At 45.5% G+C, this 24740-nt stretch overlaps 2 protein-coding genes across 3 annotated transcripts; one reads left to right on the forward strand and one right to left on the reverse strand.

Annotated features, from left to right (window-relative positions):
* Positions 1 to 72: 72 nt before the first annotated feature.
* On the reverse strand, positions 73 to 17752 carry lamb3 (laminin subunit beta 3). 2 transcript variants are annotated; one of them, XM_023997064.2, is made up of 22 exons: positions 17723 to 17752; positions 17378 to 17426; positions 17012 to 17166; positions 6752 to 6866; positions 6573 to 6646; positions 6265 to 6456; positions 6084 to 6147; positions 5681 to 5862; positions 5474 to 5594; positions 5091 to 5279; positions 4761 to 4916; positions 4339 to 4629; positions 3790 to 4162; positions 3444 to 3604; positions 3033 to 3244; positions 2684 to 2887; positions 2387 to 2531; positions 1962 to 2169; positions 1271 to 1412; positions 948 to 1124; positions 678 to 840; positions 73 to 332 (listed from the first exon to the last, which is right to left on the reverse strand). In XM_023997064.2, exons 2-22 carry the CDS (start codon positions 17400 to 17402, stop codon positions 193 to 195), a joined length of 3489 nt encoding a protein of 1162 aa, XP_023852832.1. In that variant the 5' UTR covers positions 17403 to 17426; positions 17723 to 17752; the 3' UTR covers positions 73 to 192. The 2 variants fall into 2 exon arrangements, with proteins under 2 accessions (XP_023852832.1, XP_023852831.1); XM_023997063.1 differs by lacking the exon at positions 17723 to 17752 and adding an exon at positions 17612 to 17716.
* A 4893-nt stretch (positions 17753 to 22645) lies between these two features.
* LOC111970652 (G0/G1 switch protein 2) lies at positions 22646 to 23840 on the forward strand. The gene is made up of 2 exons (XM_023997452.2): positions 22646 to 22755; positions 22895 to 23840. Exon 2 carries the CDS (start codon positions 22924 to 22926, stop codon positions 23272 to 23274), a length of 351 nt encoding a protein of 116 aa, XP_023853220.1. The 5' UTR covers positions 22646 to 22755; positions 22895 to 22923; the 3' UTR covers positions 23275 to 23840.
* Positions 23841 to 24740: the final 900 nt, after the last annotated feature.

Raw genomic sequence — 24740 nt, forward strand, 5'->3', positions numbered from 1 at the left:
TGGGCCAATCAGGATGTACCATAGTAATAAAAACCTGCCACGCATTTAGGAAAACTCCCAGACCACACAACATCAATAATAAAGCTCTTTATTGGGACATTCATTCTACAAAAGTGGAACAAAATAAATATGTAACATCGCTCCTCTATCCCAAAGAACAGACTATGTGAGGATGATCTCTGCACTTTGACCTCAGCCCTGGCAGGTGGAGAAGATCGTGACCTTCTGTCTCATGTCAGCCACAAGGTCCAGCAGTTTGGCTTCCAGGCCAGTCAGCCTCTGGGACTTCAGTAGGACCTCATCCTGTAGACTATGCAGAGAGTCTGCTTTACCTGGACAGAAAAGGGGGGGGGGGGCAGAAGAAGAGAAGGAAGGAGAGCAGGAGAAGGGAAAGAGGGAGAGAGAAGGAGAGCAGAAAAAGGGACATGAGGGAGAGAGGGAGAGAAGGAGAAGGGATAGAGGAAGAGAGCAGGAGAAGGGACAGAGGGAGAGAGAAGGAGAGGAGAGCAGGAGAAGGGACAGAGGGAGAGAGGGGAATGTTTGATTCATTAATACTCATCACATAATTTCAGATTTCACCTCAGCATTCAGTGTCTTTTTCAATGTGCCACAAATGCGCGCGCATATATATATATGTTAGCAGATGTACATGTCTCCTTGCCATTCCCTATCCGTACCTGCTAGTGCCTTTATCATGTCTCCAGTGTCCTGGGCCAGAGAACCAGCCTCCTCCTGCAGCTTCTGGAGACGCGCCCCTGCTGTCCCCGTCCCATCGCCACGCCCACTGGTCCTCTCTGCAGCACGCAGCTGCTCCAGCTGCTTCTCCAGGGATGCCAGCTCCTACAAACACATAGGCAAAGAGACAGGCCATGAGTTGAGCACAAACTCATATACAGAGACGGACATACACAAGCAAACACACGTACACATACACAAACTAAACTCACCTTGGCCGCAGCGTCTGCCTCCCTCTTAGCTTTATCGGCCTCTTCTGTTGCATTCTGGGCCAGCATATCTCCAGAGCGCACCAGAGCCCTGAGCCCCTCCAGCTGAGGCTTCATCCCCTCAGCCAGGGCAGACACCTCCCCTAGCGCCTTCACCGCTGGAGACAACTGGGCCTTGGTCTGGAGGGAGTCAAAATAAGGATGTTATTGGGGGGATGGAGAGAGGAGGGATCAAAATGAGAGGAATAATACAGTAAGAAGCTGTTTAATCAATGTAGGTGTCAGACTAGTTTGGAAGCATATTTGTATTAATCTCCGTCTCTCACCTGTGTGAGGTTGCTGCTGATGTCATCCACTATGTCCAGGCTCTCCTGCACTTTTTCCTCCAGGCCAGAGAGGGAGCCCTCCACTGTAGTGAAGCCCTCCAACAGCCCGTCAACATCAGCCTTCACACCCAGCGCTGCGTCCCTGTCACACAACAACATAATAGCAATGTTACAGCAACCTTACTACAATGTTCACAGCAGTCACAACAATGTTAAAGTGACCTCAGAAACCACACAGAATTGTCATTAATTACAACAACTAGTCATACTCTACTTAAATTCATAGAAGATACTTAAAGACTTAAAGATACGTTACTTAAATGAATGGAAGATGTTTGGTGGTGAGGGTGCTGGGGGGTGCCCGCGCTTCAGACGGCTATATTGGCTCACTAATACAGGACTAGTAAAAGCCCAGTGCACTAGTTTGTGTGTATGTATTGATATGGAGGCTATGTGTGCCTGTTTTAAATTGATGTAGTTCTGTTCTTGTCTATTAATGTTCTGTATTATGTCATGTTTCATGTTTTGTGTGGCCCCCAGGCAGAGTAGCTGCTGCTTTCGCTAATAAAATACCAAATACCACAATTTCTTGTAGCACCCTCAGCACCCCTACTTCCTGCGGCTGATCTTAAATGTCTACAGTACATAAACCTGTCTTAAGACTGACAAAAGAGGTCATAAGGTGTTATACCTGGCGTCCCGAGCCTCCTGTAGCAGGCGCCGGGCGGTGTCGAGCTGTGGTCCAGCCTGGTCCAGGACTGCAGTGCTGTCTGGGAGTCCTGCCGCCAGGTCTCTGATCTCCTGGAGCTTCCTCTTCAGAGTAGCCAGACTGACAGGCAGCTTGGCATTCAGGATCCACTCACTCACTGTGCTGATGTGTGTCGGGTCTGATGATGGGTCTGGAGAGAGAGAGAGAGAGGAGGGAGGGAGGATATAGAGGGGAATATGGAGGATGAGAGAGAATGGAAGATAGGTGGGGGAGAGGGAGGGAGAGGAGGGGAATGTCATTAAACTAGAGACTCCCAAAAATTCTATACTACTACTTGAATACTTTTACGAAGAGTAAATAAGTAAGTGGTCATTGAAGGTACTGGAACATAACTGTCAATGTCTCACCTGACAGGAAGTCCTTCAGCTCTTTAACAAAGTCTCTCGTCTCCTGCAGATCTGCATCCAGGTCATCCCTGGCCCGCCTCATCTGATTGTCCAGATCGTCTGTGGACTGTCTGACCTTATTGGCTGTGTCCTGTGTTTCCTGGATCTGTGAATTGAATGGAGAAAAGAACAAAGCATTGAACGCCACATGATGAAACAAACCACTTGAATAACTAGTCATCTCCTTCATGTAAGTATTAAAACACTGTAATAAACGGTTAGAAACATACAGTAAACAAACAAAGTGTTAGCTCCTACCTGTGCAGCGGCCTGTGTGATCTTCCCATTGAGCTGCTTCAGTCTGTCTTTCACCTCCTCAGCATCATTCACAGCCCGGGTCCCCAGAGGCAGAGCCCCGACGCAACGCTCCCCACGGCCACAGGGTGGCGCCTCCTCTGCAGGACACAGCTCACCATCACACTGAGCAGGGGTACAGGGGGCAAAGCGCATGCTGCCACACACCTGAGAGACAGGGAATAACAATACACATTCACATTTAGGTGGAGGTAGGGTTAGGGCTAGAGTTAGGGCTATGGTTCGGGTTAGGACTAGGGCTAGGGTTTTGGGTTAGGGTTAAGGCTGGGACTAGGACTAGGGCTAGGTTTACCTGCTTGGCAGTGGGTGTGAGGTCAGGTTTGGTGTTCAGCTGGTGACTGAGTTTCTCCAGGTCTCTGGTGTTGGCTGGTTGGACCTGGTTCTGGAGGTCAAAGGCGTCTTTTCTGACTGCTTTTGACTGGTCTACAGTCTTCCCACTAGCATCAACACTTTTGGCAGAGTCAGTTGACTCGTCATAGGCATCCTTTATGGAAGAAAAGGCCCCTGAGAGAGAACCAACCAAGAGGACAGAAACAGGTGTGATAGCAGCCATAATTTAGCTCAAACCAAAACAGACTGGCATCAAGGCTTTGGTTCTGATTTTGATTGTGGATTCTAAATTCCACACTCTAAATTCTGAACCTTGTTTTTGCCACTCGACACATAGATGGTGCTCCTAGCTCTGTGGCAGCGTCTCCCTTACCTGCATTGTTGGAGTTGACAGAGTTCCTGAGAGCATCTCTCTTGGTGTTGTACACCAGACCCAGGCCGTCCAGTAGAGCCTGGAGTTCGTCCAGCTGTGTGCCTAGCTCAGGGGCTCGGCCTTGGGGTGACAAATCTCCATCCACCTGATCCAACTGGTCCCTGGAGGATTACAATGGATATGAGGGACAGTGAGCTGGGTAATGAAGGACTGTAGTCTACAGGAATAGAGGTGTTTAAATATATACACTGAAATTTTGAAAAGCAAAGTTTCGCAGTTTATGGAATCTGATGCCCACTTCTATTTAGACATTCTAAGTTTGCCGGGACATCTGAACATCCCCCACCTTAGCCTGCGGAGCTGAGAGAGGGCGTCGTTGACTTGTCTGGCAGAGGGAGGTGGCAGTGGGAGAGAGTCTCGTATCTGGGTGAGAGTGGCCTCCAGGGTTCTGATGCGGGGACCCAGACTGGTAGGTAATGAGCCCCCAGGAAGAGAGGGAATCCTGGAGGAGAGTTTCTCCAGGCCCAGGGTGAGGTTCTGGATGTTCGAGTCCAGAGAGAAAAAGCAGGAGGGGCAGACCTCACAGTCAGGGAAGGAGTCACAGTGGCCACGGGTACAGGCATCGCAACGGGCACCTGTGACACCCAGCCGGCACCGGCAGGCCCCCGTACGCTTATCACAGCCTCCTGGCTCTGTGCCCCCAGCAGCACACTGACACGCTACGGAGAAAGGGAGAGGGAGGAGATGGAGAGAGAGAGGGAAGAGAACAGGGTCATGAGGAGAGAAAATTATTGTTACTTAGTCTGCCCATTGGATTGAATTGTCAAAAGCATTGAACAAAGCATGTTTAAGAGCCTTTGAAGGTTTCTGTGACAGAACACGACAGGGCACTTACATCTGCAGCCAATGAGTGGGTCTCCGTAGGTGTTGTCAGGGCATTCTGTACAGGTACGACCTCCGAACCCTGACCTGCACTGACACTGACCGGTACTCTGGTCACAGGTGTCACCATGGGAGTTGGTGGGGTCACAGTGACAGGGCTCACAACCACGGGGAGAGGATGGATTCCAGTAACCATGGGAACACAGCTCACAGGTCAGCCCCTGGAGATGAGGTCGGCAAGGACACTGACCACTCACAGGGTCACACACACTGGACAGGGATCCGTCTTTACTGCACAGGCACTCTGGAGAGAGATAGACACAGAGTCAGATGGGGATAGACCAACACCACAGTATGGTGAATACAGCTGTAAGTAATCATGACATGAGAGTTTATGAATTGCCTATTCAGGGTCAAGAGTGAAAGATGACGCACTGTTGCAGCCCAGAGGGTTGGAGGCGGTCAGACCGTAGTATCCCATCTTGCAGCGGTCACATTGCGATCCATCAACATTGGCCTTACAGCGACAGGACCCTGTGACGTCATCACACTGATCCCCATTCTCCACCCCCTCAGCACTGCAATGACAGCCTGTACAAAACACAGGAAACAAAACAGAAACACAACAATAATCAAACACAGCAAAGATATTGCAACACTGCGACCTAATGTGGTGGTGATTAAACCTATAGTAGGAGAGAAAGAGGATTAAAGGCAGCAGTATTTTATTAATATATATTAAACTACGATTTTAAGATCACTCACGTATGCAGGCATCAGGCCGGTCCATGCTGCTCCGGTGGTTGGGTTGGTATCCAGGGGCACAGCGGTCACACTTGGGTCCAGTCGTGTGGTGCAGACAGCTCTCACACACCCCCCCACTCCTCCGTCCGCTCGACTCATACACATCTGGGTCAAAACGGCACCGCTGGGCATGGTTGTTACACTCACAACCTATAGGGGGCAGCACCATGGGAAATAATCAACACATCTGTGACTGTATATGTTCAGTCAACTCACACATCAGTCTTCACTGAGTTATATCTTAGAGTTGCTGCTTGTGCGATACATTAGCAAAGTCATCCTATTTCTTCACACTTGTACCAAAAAGATGTAGTCAGTGTATTAAGACATTAGTGGTTGCGTACGTTTGCAGGTATGTGTGTCCCCCTCCTCTGCAGGTCTCCAGGGCAGGTCGTTGTAAAGATCTGCACAGCGCTCACAGTTTATACCTGCTGTGTTGTGTTGGCATTCACACTGAGCACTGACCTGCAACACATACACAGAGTTATAAACCCACTAAAGAGCCATTCACTTGTACTGTAACTGTAACCTGCGTGTTTAACAATATGTACCTGTGTGTGAGGTAGCTGGTTAGTATCCGGCAGACACCGGTTGGCATGGCCGTGGCAGAGGCAGGTGCCCATCACTCTCATCTCTCTGAGGGCGTAGAACAGAGAGGGAGCGCGGCCCGGCAGGCGGGGCACAGCACCCAGATTAGTCAGCCTCACTCGCAGGCCTGACAATCCTGATACCTCTGTGGACAGAGAGAGCTGTCAGTCACTGGGCAAAGAACCTCATTGGATCAGGATTGTGTCAATCAAGAAAGGTGTAAGTGTTTCTGGAGGAGAGCACGTGCTAAATGGCTTAAATGTCATGTGTAAAGATTGGAATATACTGTAAGTACTCTTATTGGACATGTAGTTATATTGTCCATAGCAACCGTGGGGGGACGTTATGGATGGGTAAGCATCTTACCTTGAATCTTCTGCCCATTGGGGACGCTGATGGTAGAGAACTGACGCAAGGGGCTGAATTGAATCTGTTTAATACAATGAGCAAAATCAAAAAGAGTACAGAAAACAACTTATTCATGGTACAGAGACAAAATATCATGGGAATTTTCTCCAGTTTTCAACATTGTGTCCCCCTCCCTTACCGTCTGGTCCTGGTAGGGGTTAGTGGTGGCGGGGGGCAGAGTGTAACAATACGTCTGGTCCAGGGAACGTGGCGTAGTCATGGCAATGCCAGGGAAGGCCGATCTGCAGTCTGAGGCCATGTAGAGAGCAGGTTGCCATGTTTTACCGTTATCCAGCGTCCTCTCCACCACCAGCGCACTGGGACGAGGACCCTGTGTAGAGGCAACAGGAAAATCAGTCCATCAGATTCTACTGTACTTAAAAAGACTAATTGGCCCTTGCACATTGGAAAAGCCCTGTCCATGCTGGTCTGGGGGCTGGATCTTACCTTGAATGTCAGAACGAGGGTGTCCAGCTGAAACAGGTTCTGTAGGTCCAACTGTACGGTGACTGGACTCACATCTAAAAAAACATAGGTTTGGTTTATTTTCTGGATCACAACAGGACATAGTTTTAGGATGGATCTCAGCACTAAGATATGTGTTCTTTAGCTTTGTATCCCCTCACCTTTCCTGGCCTGCCACCACCTGTTGGGTCCAGCAGTGGATAGAACATCCTGGATGGTGTGAGCCAACTGACTGGATGGGTTCCTGGAGTCACAGGGACAACACTTCATCTTCGACTGATGGGGAGAGGAGAGAGAGAGAGTGGGAGAGAGAGAAAGAGAGGGAGAGAGAGGTAGGGAGCAAGAGAAGGCGGGAGGGAGAGTGAGGTAGGGAGAGAGAGAGAGAGAGAAAGAGAGGTAGAGAGAGATAGAGAGAGATAATTTTAATACTACTTAGCATTATATTCTTCATTTGGCAACCTTTGTCTTGCATGTGCATGTCCCCTGACCTCTTTTTGTGATGATGAGTCATTGGTCAGCACACATTCAAACAGCACGTGAGTCGTGGGAGGTTTCATTGCCCTTACTTTGACAGGAAATGCTAGTTTACCAGACCAATATGGACTAAGGGAACGTATAGCAATCACACAGCAACAACACAGATCAGGGTATCAGTTCCTCCTCCAACACAATGGAATCTCTCACAACGACCAATGTGCAACTAAATGTTAATGTAGATTTTCCCACAGACACCATAGATAACATTGAGCTAAAGCCTTCAATGTTTTTTCTCTCTCTCGCTTTCTCAATTAAATTTCAATTTAAGGGGCTTTATTGGCATGGGAAACATATATTTACATTGCCAAAGCAAGTGAAATAGATAATAAACAAAAGTGAAATAAACAAAAAATGTACTGTCACTTTCTCTCTCTCTCTCACGCTCTCTTCACACTCTCTCTCTCTTTACCCTGACCAACAACTCCCCTCTCCCTGAATGGGGTGTCCAATCACAACCAGGACCCTGTGACATCATCACACTGATCCATCAAGTCATTGTCAATAATATAATGCTTTTAGCAAAAATGTACAATCTCTAGAAACTATGTAAATAGAAAGGTACAGAACTTTTGTGAAACATCACAGCACAGTTGAAAAATATATGGCAAATAGAAATAAAAAATGGATGGTCTTCAGAGATGGATGGGAGGGGTTGATGTTAGCTGAAGGATCGGATTAAAAATAAAAGATAACTTGTGTAAAATACATTGTGTCCATAAAATATATATAGTATGTACACACTGGAAGTAGAAGCCTAAGTGTTGTTGTCTATTAGTTTACTCCAATTAGGGGAGGGGTGGTGGGATAAAAAAAGAAAAGGAAAATAAAGCGCCACATCATTCAGCTGGTCAGGATTTGTGTCACCGTGGTAGTGCTATTGGTAGTGGTAGTGGTAGTGGTAGTAGCAGTCTACTTCATCAATAGAACACCAATGGGAAGGCTCTTGTGTAACACTAGTGGAGTTTTCCAGCCCTGGGTTTGCGACGTGTATTATGTGACCCAAGATCACTTGGTCCATACACACATGCACACACACACACAAACACATACATACATACACACATCCTTCACTAACCTTAAATTCTCCACATCACTGTTCTTACTGCTCTCACTACCTCCAAACCCTGTTCCATTGATCAATCAATTACATTTGATTTGTTCAGCACTTTCTACAAAATTCTTCAAAAAATTCCACTCAGCTCCACCTAGCCATGCTTGGAGTTGGAGCTTGACCACTCCCCTCACCTCCAACCGGGCTGTGTTCACTTACATTTACATTTTTTTTTTTACATTTTAGTCATTTAGCAGACGCTCTTATCCAGAGCGACTKACAGTAGAGTGCATACATTTTATTACATGTTTTTATTTTTTCATTTTTTTTTTTTCAACCTCTTACCACCCCTTGCAATAAATTTTTACAAATATAGAACAGCAACTCCTCCCCCTCTCCACTACAACCATAACCTACAACCCTACTACATATATAGTGTATTCTGAAAGTATTCAGACCCCTTGACTTTTTCGAAATTTTGTTATGTTACAGGCTTATTCTAAAATGTATAAAATCGTTTTTTCCCCTCATCAACTAACACACAATACCCCATAATGACAAAGCAAAAACAGGTTTCTAGAAATGTTTGCAAWTTTTTTTTAAATAAAAAACTGAAATATTACATTTTCATAAGTATTCAGACCCTTTACTCAGTACTTTGTTAAAACTTCTCTGGGATATGTGGGATGCTAACGTCCCACTTGACCAAAAGCCAGTAAAACTGCAGAGCGCCAAATTCAAATAAATTACTATAAAAATCAAACGTTCATGGAATCACACATGCAATACACCAAATTAAAGCTACACTTGTTGTGAATCCAGCCAACATGTCAGATTTCAAATAGGCTTTTCGGCGAAAGCAAACAATGCTATTATCTGAGGATAGCACCATAGTAAACAAAGAGAGAGAAGCATATTTCAACCCTGCAGGCGCGACACAAAACGCAGAAATAAAAATATAATTAATGCCTTATAAAAATATAATTAATGCCTTGACGAGCTTCTGTTGTTGGCACTCCAATATGTCCCATAAACATCACAAATGGTCCTTTTGTTCGATTAATTCCGTCGATATATATCCAAAATGTCAATTTATTTGGCGYGTTTGATCCAGAAAAACACCGGTTCCAACTTGTGCAACGTGACTACAAAATATCTCAAAAGTTACCTGTAAACTTTGTCAAAACATTTCAAACTACTTTTGTAATACAACTTTAGGTATTTTTTAACGTAAATAATCGATAAAATTGAAGACGGGATGATCTGTGTTCAATACGGGAGGAAAACAAACTGTAGCTAGCTTTCTGGTCACGCGCCTCTATCTAACAGTACACTTCAAGTTACCCTCGTTCTGGATGGCCGTACTTCTTCATTACACAAGGAAAAAACCTCAACCAATTTCTAAAGACTATTGACATCCAGTGGAAGCGGTAGGAACTGCAAGAAGATCAAGTAGAAATCTGGATTCCCAATGAAAACCCATTGAAAAGAGAGTGACCTAACAAAATCTGAATGGTTTGTCCTCTGGGTTTCGCCTGCTAAATAAGTTATGTTATACTCACAGAGATGATTAAAACAGTTTTAGAAACTTCAGAGTGTTTTCTATCCAAATCTATTAATAATATGCATATCTTATCTTCTGGGGATGAGTAGCTGGCAGTTGAATTTGGGTATGCTTTTCATCCAAACGTGAAAATGCTGCCCCCTATCCTAGAGAAGCACTTTTGGCAGCGATTACAACCTCAAGTCTTCTTGGGTATGACGCTACAAGCTTGGCACACCTGTACTTAGACAGTTTCTCCAATTCTTCTCTGTAAATCCTTTCAAGCTCTGTCAGGTTGGATGGGGAGCGTTGCTGCATAGCTATTTTCAGGTCTCTCCAGAGATGTTACATTGGGTTCAAGTCTGGGCTCTGGCTGGGCCACTCAGGGACATTCAGAGACTTGTCCTGAAACCACTCCGTGTTATTTTGGCTGTGTGCTTAGGGTCATTGTCCTGTTGGAAGGTGAACTTTCACCCCAGTCTGAGGTCCTGAGCACTCTGGAACAAGTTTTCATCAAGAATCTCTCTGTACTTTGCTCAGTTAATCTTTGCCTCGATCCTGATTAGTCTCCAAGCGCGCTGTCATGTGCCTTTTACTGAGGAGTGGATTCCGTCTGGCCACTCTACCATAAAGGCCTGATTGGTGGAGTGCTGCAGAAATGGTTGTCCTTCTGGAAGGTTCTCCCATCTCCACAGAGGAACTCTAGAGCTCTGTCAGAGTGACCATCGGGTTCTTGGTCACCAACCTGACCACGGCAGAGTTGGTGGTGAAGAGTCTTGGTGGTTTCAAACTTATCCCATTTAAGAATGATGGAGACCACTGTGTTCTTGGGGACCTTCAATGCTGTAGAACATTTTTGGTACCCTCCCCAGATCTGTGCCTCGATACAATCCTGTCTCGAAGCTCTACGGACAATTCCTTCAATCTCATGGCTTGGTTTTTGCTCTGACATGCATTGTCAACTGTGGGACCTTATATAGACAAATTCCAAATCATGTCCAATCAATTGAATTTACCACAGGTAGACTCAAAACAAGTTGTAGAAACATCTCAAGGATGATCAATGGAAACAGGATGCACCTGAGCTCAATTTCGAGTCTCATAGCAAAAGGTCTGAATACCTAAGTAAATAAGGTATATCCAAAGCATGATAAATGTGCAACAATTTCTAAAAACCTATTTTCACTTTGTCATTATGGGGTATTGTGAGTAGATTGCTGAGGATTTGTTTTGTAATGCGTTTTAGAATAAGGCTATAACGTAGCAAAATGTGGAAAAAGTAAAGGGGTCTGAATACTTTCAGAAGGCACTGTACCTCCAACCCCCTTGTGTCCACTCCCCTTCACCTCAGCTTGCCCTGGCAGGAGTGGTTTGAGGCTGTGGCAGAGAGTTAGCCTGAATTGTGAGAGATCCCATTAAGGTCATGGCCTTGTTCCACACTGGGGGAAAGGTCTCTCTGCACTGGATGTTTCAACACCAGCTGCAGCTACTGTCCAACTGCCCAGCTTGCGCTCTCTCGCTCTCTCGCTCTCTCGCTCTCTCGCTCTCTCTCTCTCTATATATATATATTGCTTCCTGACTCTCGTTTGCTTGCTTACTCTCTTTCTCCTTCAGCCAATCCCCCCTCTTCCTCCATACAACGATTTCAAAAGTTAACAGGCAAGTTGCCAATCCGATTTCGTCAAACAATCTCAAATCTGCACAGTGCACACACATATGCACACACATGTCTTCACACATGCACCCACACACACGAATGCAAACATTTACTGTGGATTCAGTGTATTAATACATTGTTAATACAATGTTATATAAAGACTGAATTATGTCCACTAATTTGTGAACTATTGCCAGTGTTGTATAACAACTTTATATTGTAATGTCATTGGGTGATAATGATGTAATAATATTATTCATGTATTTTGGTGAAGTCAATGTGAATTGTACCATAACCAATGGTGTGGTAAAGAAGGATATGTATAGTCTACTGTATTGTATGGAGAGATGAATGCATGCAGTGTCCATCAACCCTGATTCAATGTATACCCATGGCAAGGCTCAAAATATGTATCCCATGCAAAAACTACATCCGCAATCAAACCAACAACTTTGACTGTCAGAACCACAGTGATATCTAAATACATATGCTGTGGCATCAGCCTTGACCCTGGTCTGTCTGTGTGTCTATTTCTGGACCAGTGGTCAGGACTCACTGGGTGATTGACCCCGAGACATATATGCTGACGGGACAACACTGTTCACTGTCTTGGCTTTATAGCTATCTGTATGACACAGTGTTTCAGTTAAGTATAGTCTGCATCAGACCCTGCCTGGCTCTGGCTAGTGTCCAGACAGTCAGTGCCCTTGGGCTGCGGGCTGCTAAGGACAATATGGAGAAACTCTTCCAGACCACTGGAATCTGACCAGAAGAGCTTAGTGTGCCAATGTAACAGTCTGTATCAAAGTGTGTGTGTATGTCCAGCTGGCCGGCTCTCTGGACCAGAGGACAGACACTCACGCCAAAGATGCATGGACCATGATACTGCTTGGAGATATTCCTGGGCCCTTATCCACAAAGCATCTCAGAAAATGCCCTAGGAATCCTGTTCAAACCTGTTTTAAGACCAAAAAAACTCCCAGCTCAGAGTATGTTTCAGGATGATGTTAAGACACTGCCCAGACAAACTCTGAGCCAGGAGTAAAATAAACTCATAAAGTTTATCTCAGCTGGTAATCACGACAGTTTGAGCTACCACAAAGAAAAGATAGTGATGAGGCTCGGTAACATTGTTGCAAATTATGGGCGATAATCAATCACGATGAGGCGTGACCAGCCGTGAACTCTATAGCAGGCTTCAGACAACCACGGTGAATGTGACTGTACATCAAATGTTGCAATGGTAAACGATTGATATAATTTTCACGATCACTTTGCCTACTTSTAATTATTGTCTAATATGTTGGCATGCACAATCCTTTTAAATAGATAAATCCTGATATTTTGAACAATGTGATATGTATATTGTACTGGTTGTAAAAAGAAGAATTTTGATCATATTAACATTATATCAACACACACATCACTCCCATTCAAGAACTCTAAATCGCTTTTGGCATAGTAGGCATCAAGTCACTTGCCAATAATGTTGCATAAAATGTTTGTAAGGTCTATCATTAATCACCAAACACATATACCCTAGATGCTGTCAATTGCCCAACTCATAGGCATGCCCAATTTCTACATATTTCTTAACAACATCATATTGCGCTCCAAAGGGATAACTTGAAATAACATGATTTAGGTTAATCAAATAATCAAAAGAAAAATATATGATCATTTCCTACCCACTGGACAAAAACTGGTCGAATCAACATTGTTTCCACATAAATTCAACCAAAAAAATATATGTGATGATGTTGAATAAACGTGGAACACTGATAGGATTTGCAAAAAGTCATACATTTAAGAACATTTCGTCTTTTTTTCACCCAACTTTGAACCTAAATCCAATGACATGGTGACATTTTCTATTGATTTCAGGTTGAATTTACATTAGTTGACAACTCAACCAAATGTAAATCAAAAGTAGATGTTGAACTGATGTCTGTGGCCAGTGGGGACGGGTTATAAATATTTAGCCAGATATATGAATTAGGCCTCATGTGAAATCATTGTCAAAATTGCAAGAGATACTGTTGCATGTAGGTATAGATTCTTTATGGGTTGATCATATARGAATATCAAAATATTCTTTCAACTCCAAAACAATTACTGGTCTATGGTGCAGGAACCACTGACGCTTTTTCTATAATCAAGACACCTGCTGGTAATTCTTAAAGTAACTTTACAGTAATTCCCGATTTCTATGAAATATGACCTATAATTAATTGCAATATGAGTGAAATACTTTTCTTTCCACATCTTTTAATTAAGTAAGTTAAAAAGCAGATTTTGTGTGTTGGAATCGTGTGGGGATACCCCAACAACAGAATGGTGTGGGCGTATATCGGTCATTAAAAATATTAATGCGAGTAGATCACTGATTGGCCGAGCCAATGAGCCAGCATTTTTTAAACAGTCTGTTTGAGAGACAAGGTGGGGTTTAAATTATTATTWTTTTTTTTATGTATGCTTTGGCCACAAATAAGACCAGTCAACAAGATTATTTGGGAATGAGGTAGCTCTTTCCTTCAGTCAAATTACCTTAATGGGTGGAATAATATTCATATTTTTCAGAATTTCATAGTCAATAAACAAAAAAATCCACAAAAAATCTGATGTTTCTACATCAAACGGTTTTGTTATTTTTCAGTCATCTGTGATGTATATAAAGTGTAATATTKGGATGCAAACTCAAAATTGAATAGATTTCTATATCTGACATGGTACATGTGTAGTCTTTCTTGTATTCTGCCTTGTTAATGGGCAGAAGGACAGATTTTTACCTTGTCAGCTCGGGATTCAATCTTGCAACCTTTTGGTTACTAGTCCAACGCTCTAACCACTAGGCTACCTGCCGCCCCTTATAAACTGCACGGTTTCCAAGCGGTAGTGGGAGGACTACACACCATATCGTCGCATGACTCCAAGTCCATCGATATGATGGTTATTATAGCAGAATTTGAGAATAAAGGCATTTCCACCGGATTTCTCGCATAATTAATTTTACAGACATAAAAAGATCCCACCATATCAAACAAACAAATTATCTGTCTGCATTTATAAAATTGTACTGAAATATTCTGTTTCCATCACAGATGTCATGATTTGTTTTTATATGGTATGACTGGCATAAAAACTGGATGGAAACGTTGTTAATATCTCTCAAATATTAGTATCTTTCCACATTTCTACACAGGGAACAATGGATAATTCTATAAAGAAAGGAAAAAACTTAACCACATAAATATACCGAATGAGTATAAACCATGGAATGAAATTAGGTCACAGTGTGAAACCTGATATGGTTAGTAGGCTCGACCTGGTCTCAGAGCCAGCTATTGGCTAAGATCCCCTCCATCCCTGAGTAAAAGGGGAWCAGCCTTTCTTATCTCATCTCTGATTGGTTCATACCAAACCCTGATGGAAAATCGCTTTGAACCATGTTGGCTTGTTGCTATCTGCAACTCTCTGGCAACTGCCAGTACCAAGGTCAGGTCAAGGGTAGAGATGAGTGTTGGACAAGAGAGAGAAGTTAGGCCCGTCTGGTTATTCAAACTTAGCCGTAACACTGTGCCAAACTAAATCCAACCATACCCTTCAGAATAGATCTGTCAACACTGGATAGGAAAGCCAAGGCTCCTATCCTCTTTCTCTATCTCTCCTATCCCTCTCTTTCGCCGTCTTTCAAAATCCTCTGCAGGGGCATGCCGGGCACCCTGCCCAGCCATTAACAGGTCATGCATGCCATTGCCTGGACACTGAGTGATAAAGCCCTGGCACACTGTACTGCTCATCTATCCTTCTGGCTGACTCAGCAGATATGGCAATCTCATCCATTTCTGCTGGGAAATCAACAAAGTATTTCATTCTAATCGACCATTAGATGGTTTAGCACAGCATGTCTTCCATCATCAAATGCAGTCAGTCCACCAAAGAGTYCGATACTGTACAAAGAGTAGTGATTGCCTTGCCGCAGGCCACGCAGGTGGCTACAGTAAACACACACACCTGACAGAGATTGCATAAAACAAGCAAAGATTAATACACAGGGACTACGGACAAACAAACAAAAATCCACTCTGGGACAATAAAGTTGATCTAATCTACTCATTTTATTTTATGTCACATTGTAGTACTATTACCTATTGAACTATCCAGCCTGCACACCAGGCGGTACAGTTACAGCATGTTTTACCACCTGTTCATTTCAACTCCAAGCATGAACCTGTAAACTCTGAGGACATGCAAGATGGCACTAGGACAGAAGGAGAGGAATCCAACACCACAGYGTCCTTCCTTATCCTTACTAACAACTTAGTAATAACTCTGTGGCCTTGAGAGGAATGCCAGTTAAAATGCAACTCTTTAGTCAAAACATTTCATAATGTCTAGGTAACTCTTTTCAGATCACATCTTGCTAGTGTCCACAATGTCTCAACTGTACTGAGTGATAAAGAGTGTGTCAGAGAGATATACGATCCACACCCACAGCCTTAACACATGACTCAACACACACAGTCAATCAGCTGTACTACATCAACACTCCGGTCTAGACCAGTTTCTATGGCCTGGGGCACCTTTCTCCCACACGCCCAACATTAAAAACATATGTCATGTTTGTGTTGTGTGATCAACACATGCATCCAGTGAAACACAATCACTTCAAGTAAATATTCAAATACAAAAGTGCTGGAGTTTCAAAAACTCAAACCAGAACCACCAAAAATATCTACAGTCTGGTGTGTGTGTTTGTATGTGTGTTTGTGTGGTGTGTGCACGTGTGTGTGCCTGCACAGACAGAGACAGCCTGGTATTTGTGAGAGCAGAACTTGCCTTGCCCAGCAACACCAGATGAAGGGTGTGGCTCAGATGAAAGACTTGACTATCGATCAAACACGCAGCACCACAAATTAAATCAGAAAGATTTTTCCTCTGTTCTCCTTTCACCTGGTTTCAGCCCCTCGTTTGGCTTAAACACTGATGTTTGAAATTTAATCAATCCCCTCAAAACAGTATATTTGATTGTTCTCTTGTTCCTTTGAAGTCAAATAAATCATTCTCTATCCAATGTTTTTCCAAAGACTGTAGTTGCAACATCTGGCACTGTGTGACTCTGGCACCAGATCCAGACGTTTTCACAAATTACATCAACTAGTTCTCCCCTGACCCTCCATATACCCTCTCCCTCTCTCCATCCCACCCCTTCACCCCCTCCCTGGTCTCCTACTGTGCATGGTGAGACAGAGAGCAGCATGCACAACCAAGCAGTCTGTCTGTATGTCTTCTGTCTTTATACATGCATGTCTGTCTGGCTCACTGACATGCCTAAAGATATAGCTACTCTTCAAACCTGAAATGTTGTAACACATTAAACAACCTTGGTGAACAACTCATAATAATTAAGAGCTACAACACCTCCTAATTGCCCTACTGTCCCCCATCTCTTACAGTGCCGATGCACTAGTGTTAAAAACACCCTGGGTAGAGAAACAGCCCATGCCTTCACTTGAAAGTTTACACACTTTTATGTATACACTCTCAAAACTAGCAATGTCAATGAGATCCACTTGTCTTTGTAATATATGAGGTTCTTTGTGTCTTTCAGAATAGTAAGAGTAGGGTCGTACCTGTCCGAAGGGGGTGCAAAAGACCTCCGAGCCGGTGAGGCCGCAGGTGGAGGAGGCGTGGAGCTGACGGTCCCTACCCAGGAGCAGGTCTCCCATAGGGGGGTAACAGGCCCCCTGAGAACAGTCCCTCTGTGTCGCAGCCACTGCAGTCAGGGCTGGGGGAGGGGATCAATTCATCAATCAATGAATCAGTATCATCCCAGTTAGAAGTATGAACACAATTACATATTTCCTCATATCCTACACAAAACTATCACAACAATCTAGATGTTAATACTAAAACGAACTACAAATCTAAATAAATTAAAATGTATATAACTGTAACAACTCATCGATCATTTTCAATTAGAAATCAATGAAACATACCTGCTAACTGGAATAAAATCCACATCCTTGTTTCCTGCTATGAGAAATTCTTTAAAAGACAAAAAGACAATAAACAATAAAGGCAACACAACAATTTAAGAAATAATTGGTTGACTAAATAATTGGAAGAAATGTACAACACAGGAAATGTATGAAGGCAAAATAAGTTGAGCTACATTGAAAAGAAAAGGTCCAATCTCCAGTGAAAGTGAATCAATCCAGCTCAGTACTCACCAGTTGTAGGTGTATGTATGTAGACACGCGCGTGTCTGTGTGCTGTTCAGAATCTGTCTGTCTAAATGTGTGTGTGGGTTCTTGGATGTGTCCTTATAAACACTGTCTCACCTGGGCTACAGAGTGTGTCAGAAGGTAGCTGGCAGACACACCCTTCCCCTTTGCAACCACACCCTGCTGGATGAATACACACACACACACACACACACACACACACAACACACACACACACACACACACACACACACACCACAACACACACACACACACACACACACACAACACACACACACACACACACACACACACAACACCACACACACACACACACACACACCACACACACAGTACATATACACACACGTACCAGATGGAATTTCACATGGTACATCTAACAAATCAAATCACATTTTATTTGTCACATACACATGTTTGGAGATGTTATTGCGGGTGTAGCGAAACAACACATATTCTTGAAAAGGGTGGACCTTCCAAAATGAACTACAGAGAATAACATTATAAACAGTTCTCTGTAGCGATTGGTAAAACATAGCTGTGGATCAGTGGTTGGGTTAGCAGCTTGTCTCAACAAGGAGAGTAGTCTAAGTATGCAGTGATTGTTTATGATACATTGCGCAACAACATTTGTAAATTAACCCATTTTGCTGAATTATTCTCTTCGTCATTCCCATCTAAATCAGTCTCCAAACACATACTAACACAAAACACACACAGAAACACACACACATCTAAATGTTTATCCTGCTGGCAGTAAAATGGCTTGGCACCACTGTGTTGTAACTCTGGCATTCTTTGTGTTGGTGTGTGGCGGTGTGGATCATCACCTGTGTGTAATAAAACCTAGCCTCGGGCTACTGAATGCACACTGTTTTTCTCCATAGCCACTGACTAACAGTCAGGACCAGGGTGTGTTCTCTGACTCACCTCCATCTCACACACACACACACACACTGCCAGACGCTGTAGGCACACCTTATAGCTTCCGCTTACCCTAAGGTAGAATAAGGACTGGTAAGGTATCCGTGGCAACAACAGGGAACACTTTGGTATAATATTTTGGGAGAGGGAGGCTCTAATGACCAAACAAAAACTACTAGTACTCATCTCAAATGACTATGGCCTTCATGTACGGTACCAAATGCCTGTCACGTTCCTGACCTTATTTTCCTTTGTTTAGCTTGTTTTAGTTTGGTCAGGACGTGAGCTGGGTGGGCAGTCTATGTTATTTGTTTCTTGTTTAGGTTCATTGTTAATTAGCCTTATATGGTTCTCAATCAGGGGCAGGTGTTTGACGTTTCCTCTGATTGAGAACCATATTAAGGTAGGCTGTTCACACCGTTTGTTGGTGGGTGATTGTCTTCCGTGTCTGTGTATGTACCACACGGGACTGTTTCGTTTGTTTAGTCTGTTCCTGTTCGTGCGTTCTTCGTGTTATGTAAGTTCTCATGTCCAGGTCGGTCTACGTCGTTTTTGTTATTTTGTAATTTATTCAAGTGTGCTTCGTGTTCGTCTTGTTTGAATAAATTCATTATGTACTCCACAAAAGCTGTGTTTTGGTCCGATCCCTGCTCCTCCTCAGGCGAGGAGGAGAACAATCGTTACAGAATCACCCACCAACAAAGGACCAAGCAGCGTGGGAAAAAGCAGCAGCAGCGATCGCAGATTTCTGGACATGGAGGAAATACTGGACAGTAAAGGACCATGGCACAACCTGGAGAATATCGCCGCCCTCGTGAAGAGCTGGAGGCAGCTAAAGCCGAGAGGCGGCGGTATGAGGAGGCAGCACGGAAGCAGGAGCAAAATCTGGACTACACTACGTGGGAGGAGATCGACAGGTGGGCGATCGACCCAGGGAGAAGGCCGGAGCCCGCCTGGATTCTCTGGCGCAGTGTGAGGAGGATACCGGCGAATGGAGGCAGCACGACGACGCGGTAGGAAGCCTGTAAGTCAAGCCCAAAAATGTATTGGGGGGGGGGGGGGGGCTAAAGGGTAGTGTGGCGAAGTCAGGTAGGAGACCTGCGCCAACTTCCCGATCTTACCGTGGAGAGCGAGAGTACGGGCAGACACGTGTTATGCGGTAGAGCGCACGGTGTCTCCTGTACGTGTGCATAGCACGGTGCGGGTTATTCCACCTCCCCGCACTGGTAGGGCTAGATTGGGCATTGAGCCAGGTGCCATGAAGCCGGCTCAACGCGTCTGGTCTCCAGTGCGTCTCCTCGGGCCGGCATACATGGCACCAGCCTTAGCATGGTGTCCCCGGTTCGCCAACACAGCCCAGTGCGGGTTATTCCACCCTCCCGCACATGGTCGGGCTACGGGGAGCATACAATCAGGTAAGGTTGGGCAGGCTCGGTGCTCAAGGGAGCCAGTACGCCTGCACGGTCCGGTATATCCGGCGCCACCTCCCCGCCCCAGCCCAGTACCACCAGTGCCAACACCACGCACCAGGCTTCCTGTGTGTCTCCAGAGCACTGTTCCTCCTCCACGCACTAGCCCTATGGTGCGTGTCTCCAGCCCGGTACCACCAGTTCCGGCACCACGCACCAAGCCTCCTGTGCGTCTCCAGAGCCCTGTTCCTCCTCCACGCATTCCCTATGGTGCGTGTCCTTAGCCCGGTTCCTCCAGTTCCGGCACCACGCACCAGGCCTACAGTGCACCTCAGCCGGCCAGAGTCTGCCGTCTGCCCAGCGGCGCCTGAACTGCCCGTCTGCCCAACGCCGTCTGAGCTGTCCGTCTGCCAAGCGCCGCCTGCGCTGCCCGTCTGTCCTGAGCCTTCAAAGCCGCCCGTCAGTCAGGAGCCGCCAGAGCCGTCCGCCAGACAGGAGCCGCCGGAGCCGTCCGCCAGACAGGAGCCGCCGGAGCCGTCCGCCAGACAGGAGCCGCCGGAGCCGTCCGCCAGACAGGAGCCGCCGGAGCCGTCCGCCAGACAGGAGCCGCCGGAGCCGTCCGCCAGACAGGAGCCGCCGGAGCCTTCCGCCAGCAGAGCAGCCGGAGCCTTCCGCCAGCCAGGAGCACCGGAGCCTTCCGCCAGCCAGAGCAGCCGGAGCCTTCCGCCAGCCAGGAGCAGCCGGAGCCTTCCGCCAGCCAGGAGCAGCCGGAGCCTTCCGCCAGCCATGACCAGCCGAGCCTTCCGCCAGCCATGAGCAGCCGGAGCCTTCCGCCAGCCATGAGCAGCCGGAGCCTTCCGCCAGCCATGACCAGCCGGAGCCTTCCGTCAGCCATGACCAGCCGGAGCCTTCCGCCAGCCATGACCAGCCGGAGCCTTCCGCCAGCCATGAGCAGCCGGAGCCTTCCGCCAGCCATGAGCAGCCGGAGCCTTCCGCCAGCCATGACCAGCCGGAGCCTTCCGCCAGCCATGAGCAGCCGGAGCCGTCAGCCAGCCAGACCAGCCAGAGTCGTTAGACAGCCAGGACCAGCCAGAGTCGTTAGACAGTCCGGAGCTGCCCCTCAGTCCGGAGCTGCCCCTCAGTCGGAGCTGCCCCTCAGTCCGGTGCTACCCCTCATCCCGGTGTTGCCCCTTAGTCCGGTGCTGTCCCTTAGTCCGGTGCTGTCCCTTAATCCAGGTGGGTTAATTTGGAGGGTGGCCATTGGAGGGAGGCTACGGAAGCGGGGATTGACTATGGGGGGTGGACAACGTCCAGAGCCAGAGCCGCCACCATGGACAGATGCCCACCCAGACCCTCCCCTATAGGTTCAGTTTTGCGGCCGGAGTCCGCATTTGGGGGGGGGGGGGGGGGGGGGTACTGTCACGTTCCTGACCTTATTTTCCTTTGTTTAGCTTTGTTTAGTTGGTCAGGACGTGAGCTGGGTGGGCAATCTGTGTTATTTGTTTCTTGTTTAGGTTCATTGTTAATTAGCCTTATATGGTTCTCAATCAGGGGCAGGTGTTTGACGTTTCCTCTGATTGAGAACCATATTAAGGTAGGCTGTTCACACCGTTTGTTGGTGGGTGATTGTCTTCCGTGTCTGTGTATGTACCACACGGGACTGTTTCGTTTGTTTAGTCTGTTCCTGTTCGTGCGTTCTTCGTGTTATGTAAGTTCTCATGTCCAGGTCGGTCTACGTCGTTTTTGTTATTTTGTAATTTATTCAAGTGTGCTTCGTGTTCGTCTTGTTTGAATAAATTCATTATGTACTCCACAAAAGCTGCGTTTTGGTCCGATCCCTGCTCCTCCTCAGACGAGGAGGAGAACAATCGTTACAATGCCTCATCAGTGTGGGTGTGTATTACTGTGTATGTGAGCAAGGTTGAGGGGTCAGGTGAGGGAGTACACTGTCAAATTGGGTCCATTATCTACTCATCTGAAACAGCTGTGTGTACCCGCTAATTCCAAAATGACGAGTGTAAATGGCCACTAATACAAGGCCTTCATTAAACYTTCGACAAACTCCTTTTGTCTGTAAACAGTGGTGAAGTGAGAAAAAACCCTTCACTCTCACAAGCTTATTAACACTGGCCAAGAGTCCTCGTATTTTTCACATCTCTGATTTCCAATTCTCACATCATCTGTCTCAAATTCATATGGAATTATGTATGACTGGTCCAGTCAAATTCATGCAATAATAAGATCATCAAATTAGTCACAGTTTGCTCAGGAAGAGTTTGCATGTGTGTGTGTGTGTGTGTGTCAGTACAGACAGAGTTCACAGTATCTGCAAATATAATGATCATGACAGGACGGTGACTGGGTTTATACGGCCTTTGACTTAATTCAGACTGTCTGATCTCAGCATCTTGAATGCTGGCTATGGCCAACAGGTGTCGTCAAGCCTAACAATTCTATACAGAATAACAATTTATAATTTTCACATGTACAATATTTTGTTGAATTATGTTGTATATATTTTAATTCTGCTCTATATAGATTTGGTAAGCCTTTATTTTACAGTAGATAAACGACAAGGTAGCCTATTGAAGATGGCAATTGCACAATAATAATAACCTATGCTCCATGCTCCTTCAGTGAGCTTGTGCTCACTGAATATTCATAAAGCGTCACTGAGTGGGCGTGGATGAAAATAACCAAGTCTTTATAAATGAGAAGCTCCGAAAGTGTGCTCAAGCGACACAGAACAAATTCATCGAATATCCAGAAAAGGACAAGATAAATTACTTTAATACAGTAAGTAGCCTACCATTGCACGTGATTGTAATGCTTTTTCTCACATTGTTGTGACATGAAAAGTGCTTAGGCCTATTTGTTACAATTTACAACTGCACGCATAAAAGGTGATTGTAAAACGCTTCCCTTCTCTCCCCAGTCAAATTCAGACCACATAATCCAACAGAAATGGAGACCATGCACGAAATCATCCCTTTCGCCAAGGAGATGCTGGCGCAAAAGCCTAGCCGCCGTATGCTGAAGGTGTACCTTGTGGGCACCGTGGTGGCCTTCTTGGGCATGGTTCTGGGCCTGGTGGAAACCGTCTGCCAGTCCTTCTCCTCCGAAGAGCCGCTGGACGCAGAGCTCGTTCAGTTGATGGCTCGGGAGCAGAGGGCACTCGAGACGGAGGAGAGAAGGAGACAGGAGGAGGTGGCAACAGTTTCGGCCCCAGAGCAGATCACCATACCCAGGAAGCTACAGCAGGCCACGGGAGCGCATAGAAGCGCAGGTGCAGCCAACCGACTGCACGCCTCGTAAAAACCGGGCCAGCGCCAAAACGCTGTTAGCCTACACAATTATTAAGGAACTGTATAGTCCTTGCCACGCCAAATACGGTGCGCTACATACGCACTCGAAAAAGCTTCACAAGAGGAATCGCACTGGGCACAGACGTCAATTCAACGTCTATTCCACGACATGGAAACAACGTTGATTGTAATGCTTTTTCTCACATTGTTTCTCACAATGTGTGCCCAGTGGGATGATTGGCAACCTCAAACAGTCAACAGAAAAACGAGTTGACTCTGTTGAGCTGCGCTTTGCTGCGCTGCTTTGGGTAGCCTAAATTGACGCGTCAGTTGGAAGCTCCAAGCTGAAATTTGAGTCCCGGGTCGAAATAGCCGGCGAAAGAGCAGCTGTCCGACTCTCACTATCAGATAATGAGAGATAGGGCGTTGACTGCACAGCCGCAGCCCTGCTATCTCATTCTCCACTACATCCATGGTGCCAATTGTGTTACATTTAGATTTTGTTGTGTGCTATGTCAATGCTGTAAATATATTAGATGTTTTTCCTACTCAATAAATTCATATTTTTATTTACAATGTCTATAGATGGTCTTTTCTGAGAGAGATATACTGGATATATTATTTATAAGCACCCAAACATAAACACATTCACGACCAGCATTGTAAAACCAAAATGAGTAGACCTATCATAGGTTTAGTAGCCTACAGTGGTTACCTTTCTTTTGAATATTCTTGCATCATGTCAGGATCCACTAGAGGGCGCCTTCATACTGGGTAAGCAAAGGGGCCCGAATGTAGCCTATAATAAAGATTCCAATTGGGATTCTTCCTTCCTGCTACCTCCACCCCTTGAGCAATCATTGAACTAGACGTGATTGGATAAGTGAAAGAAATGTAACAATCCTATTTATTTTTTAAATCTCGCCTTTGTCAAATCTCTAAGAAGCTGCTTCAAGAGAGTRGTAGTGAATGAAGCATGCATTCCCAAAGGGGTCTTACAGGTGTAGCTATGGAAGGGGAACAGGCAAGGAGGGGGTTGTATCAGCGACCCCTGCATTTGCAGAGTAAGTCTCTACCTATTGTACAGATGTAGGATCTTAATTTGATCACCCTGTTGCAATGCAGTAAATGTAAAACTTGTAGTGTGTGTTTAAAAAGGCTTCTGAAATGTGTAATTTCCACTTAGAAATTTCAGACTTGTTTTTCCCTTTCCAAAATTATATCAACCCTTACAAAAATGTCCATTAATTATAATCCACATTTCCTGTTGCTTCAGGATTATTTTTCTGCTGTAGCACGTAAACTGGCTCAAATTAAGATCTTGCCATAAAGGCACAGAAGCCTTGGCAGAGGACAGTGCACAGGAAAGTCTATACAGGGAGGCTATGGGTAACATTTGATTTGTCTTTGTGAGTAAGACGGTAACTTCTGGTGTTGTATGGTTTCTATTAAGACTTGAATGAGCTAAACATGTGC

The sequence above is a fragment of the Salvelinus sp. IW2-2015 genome, linkage group LG11 (genome assembly GCF_002910315.2).
Source record: "Salvelinus sp. IW2-2015 linkage group LG11, ASM291031v2, whole genome shotgun sequence".
NCBI lineage: Eukaryota > Metazoa > Chordata > Actinopteri > Salmoniformes > Salmonidae > Salvelinus > Salvelinus sp. IW2-2015.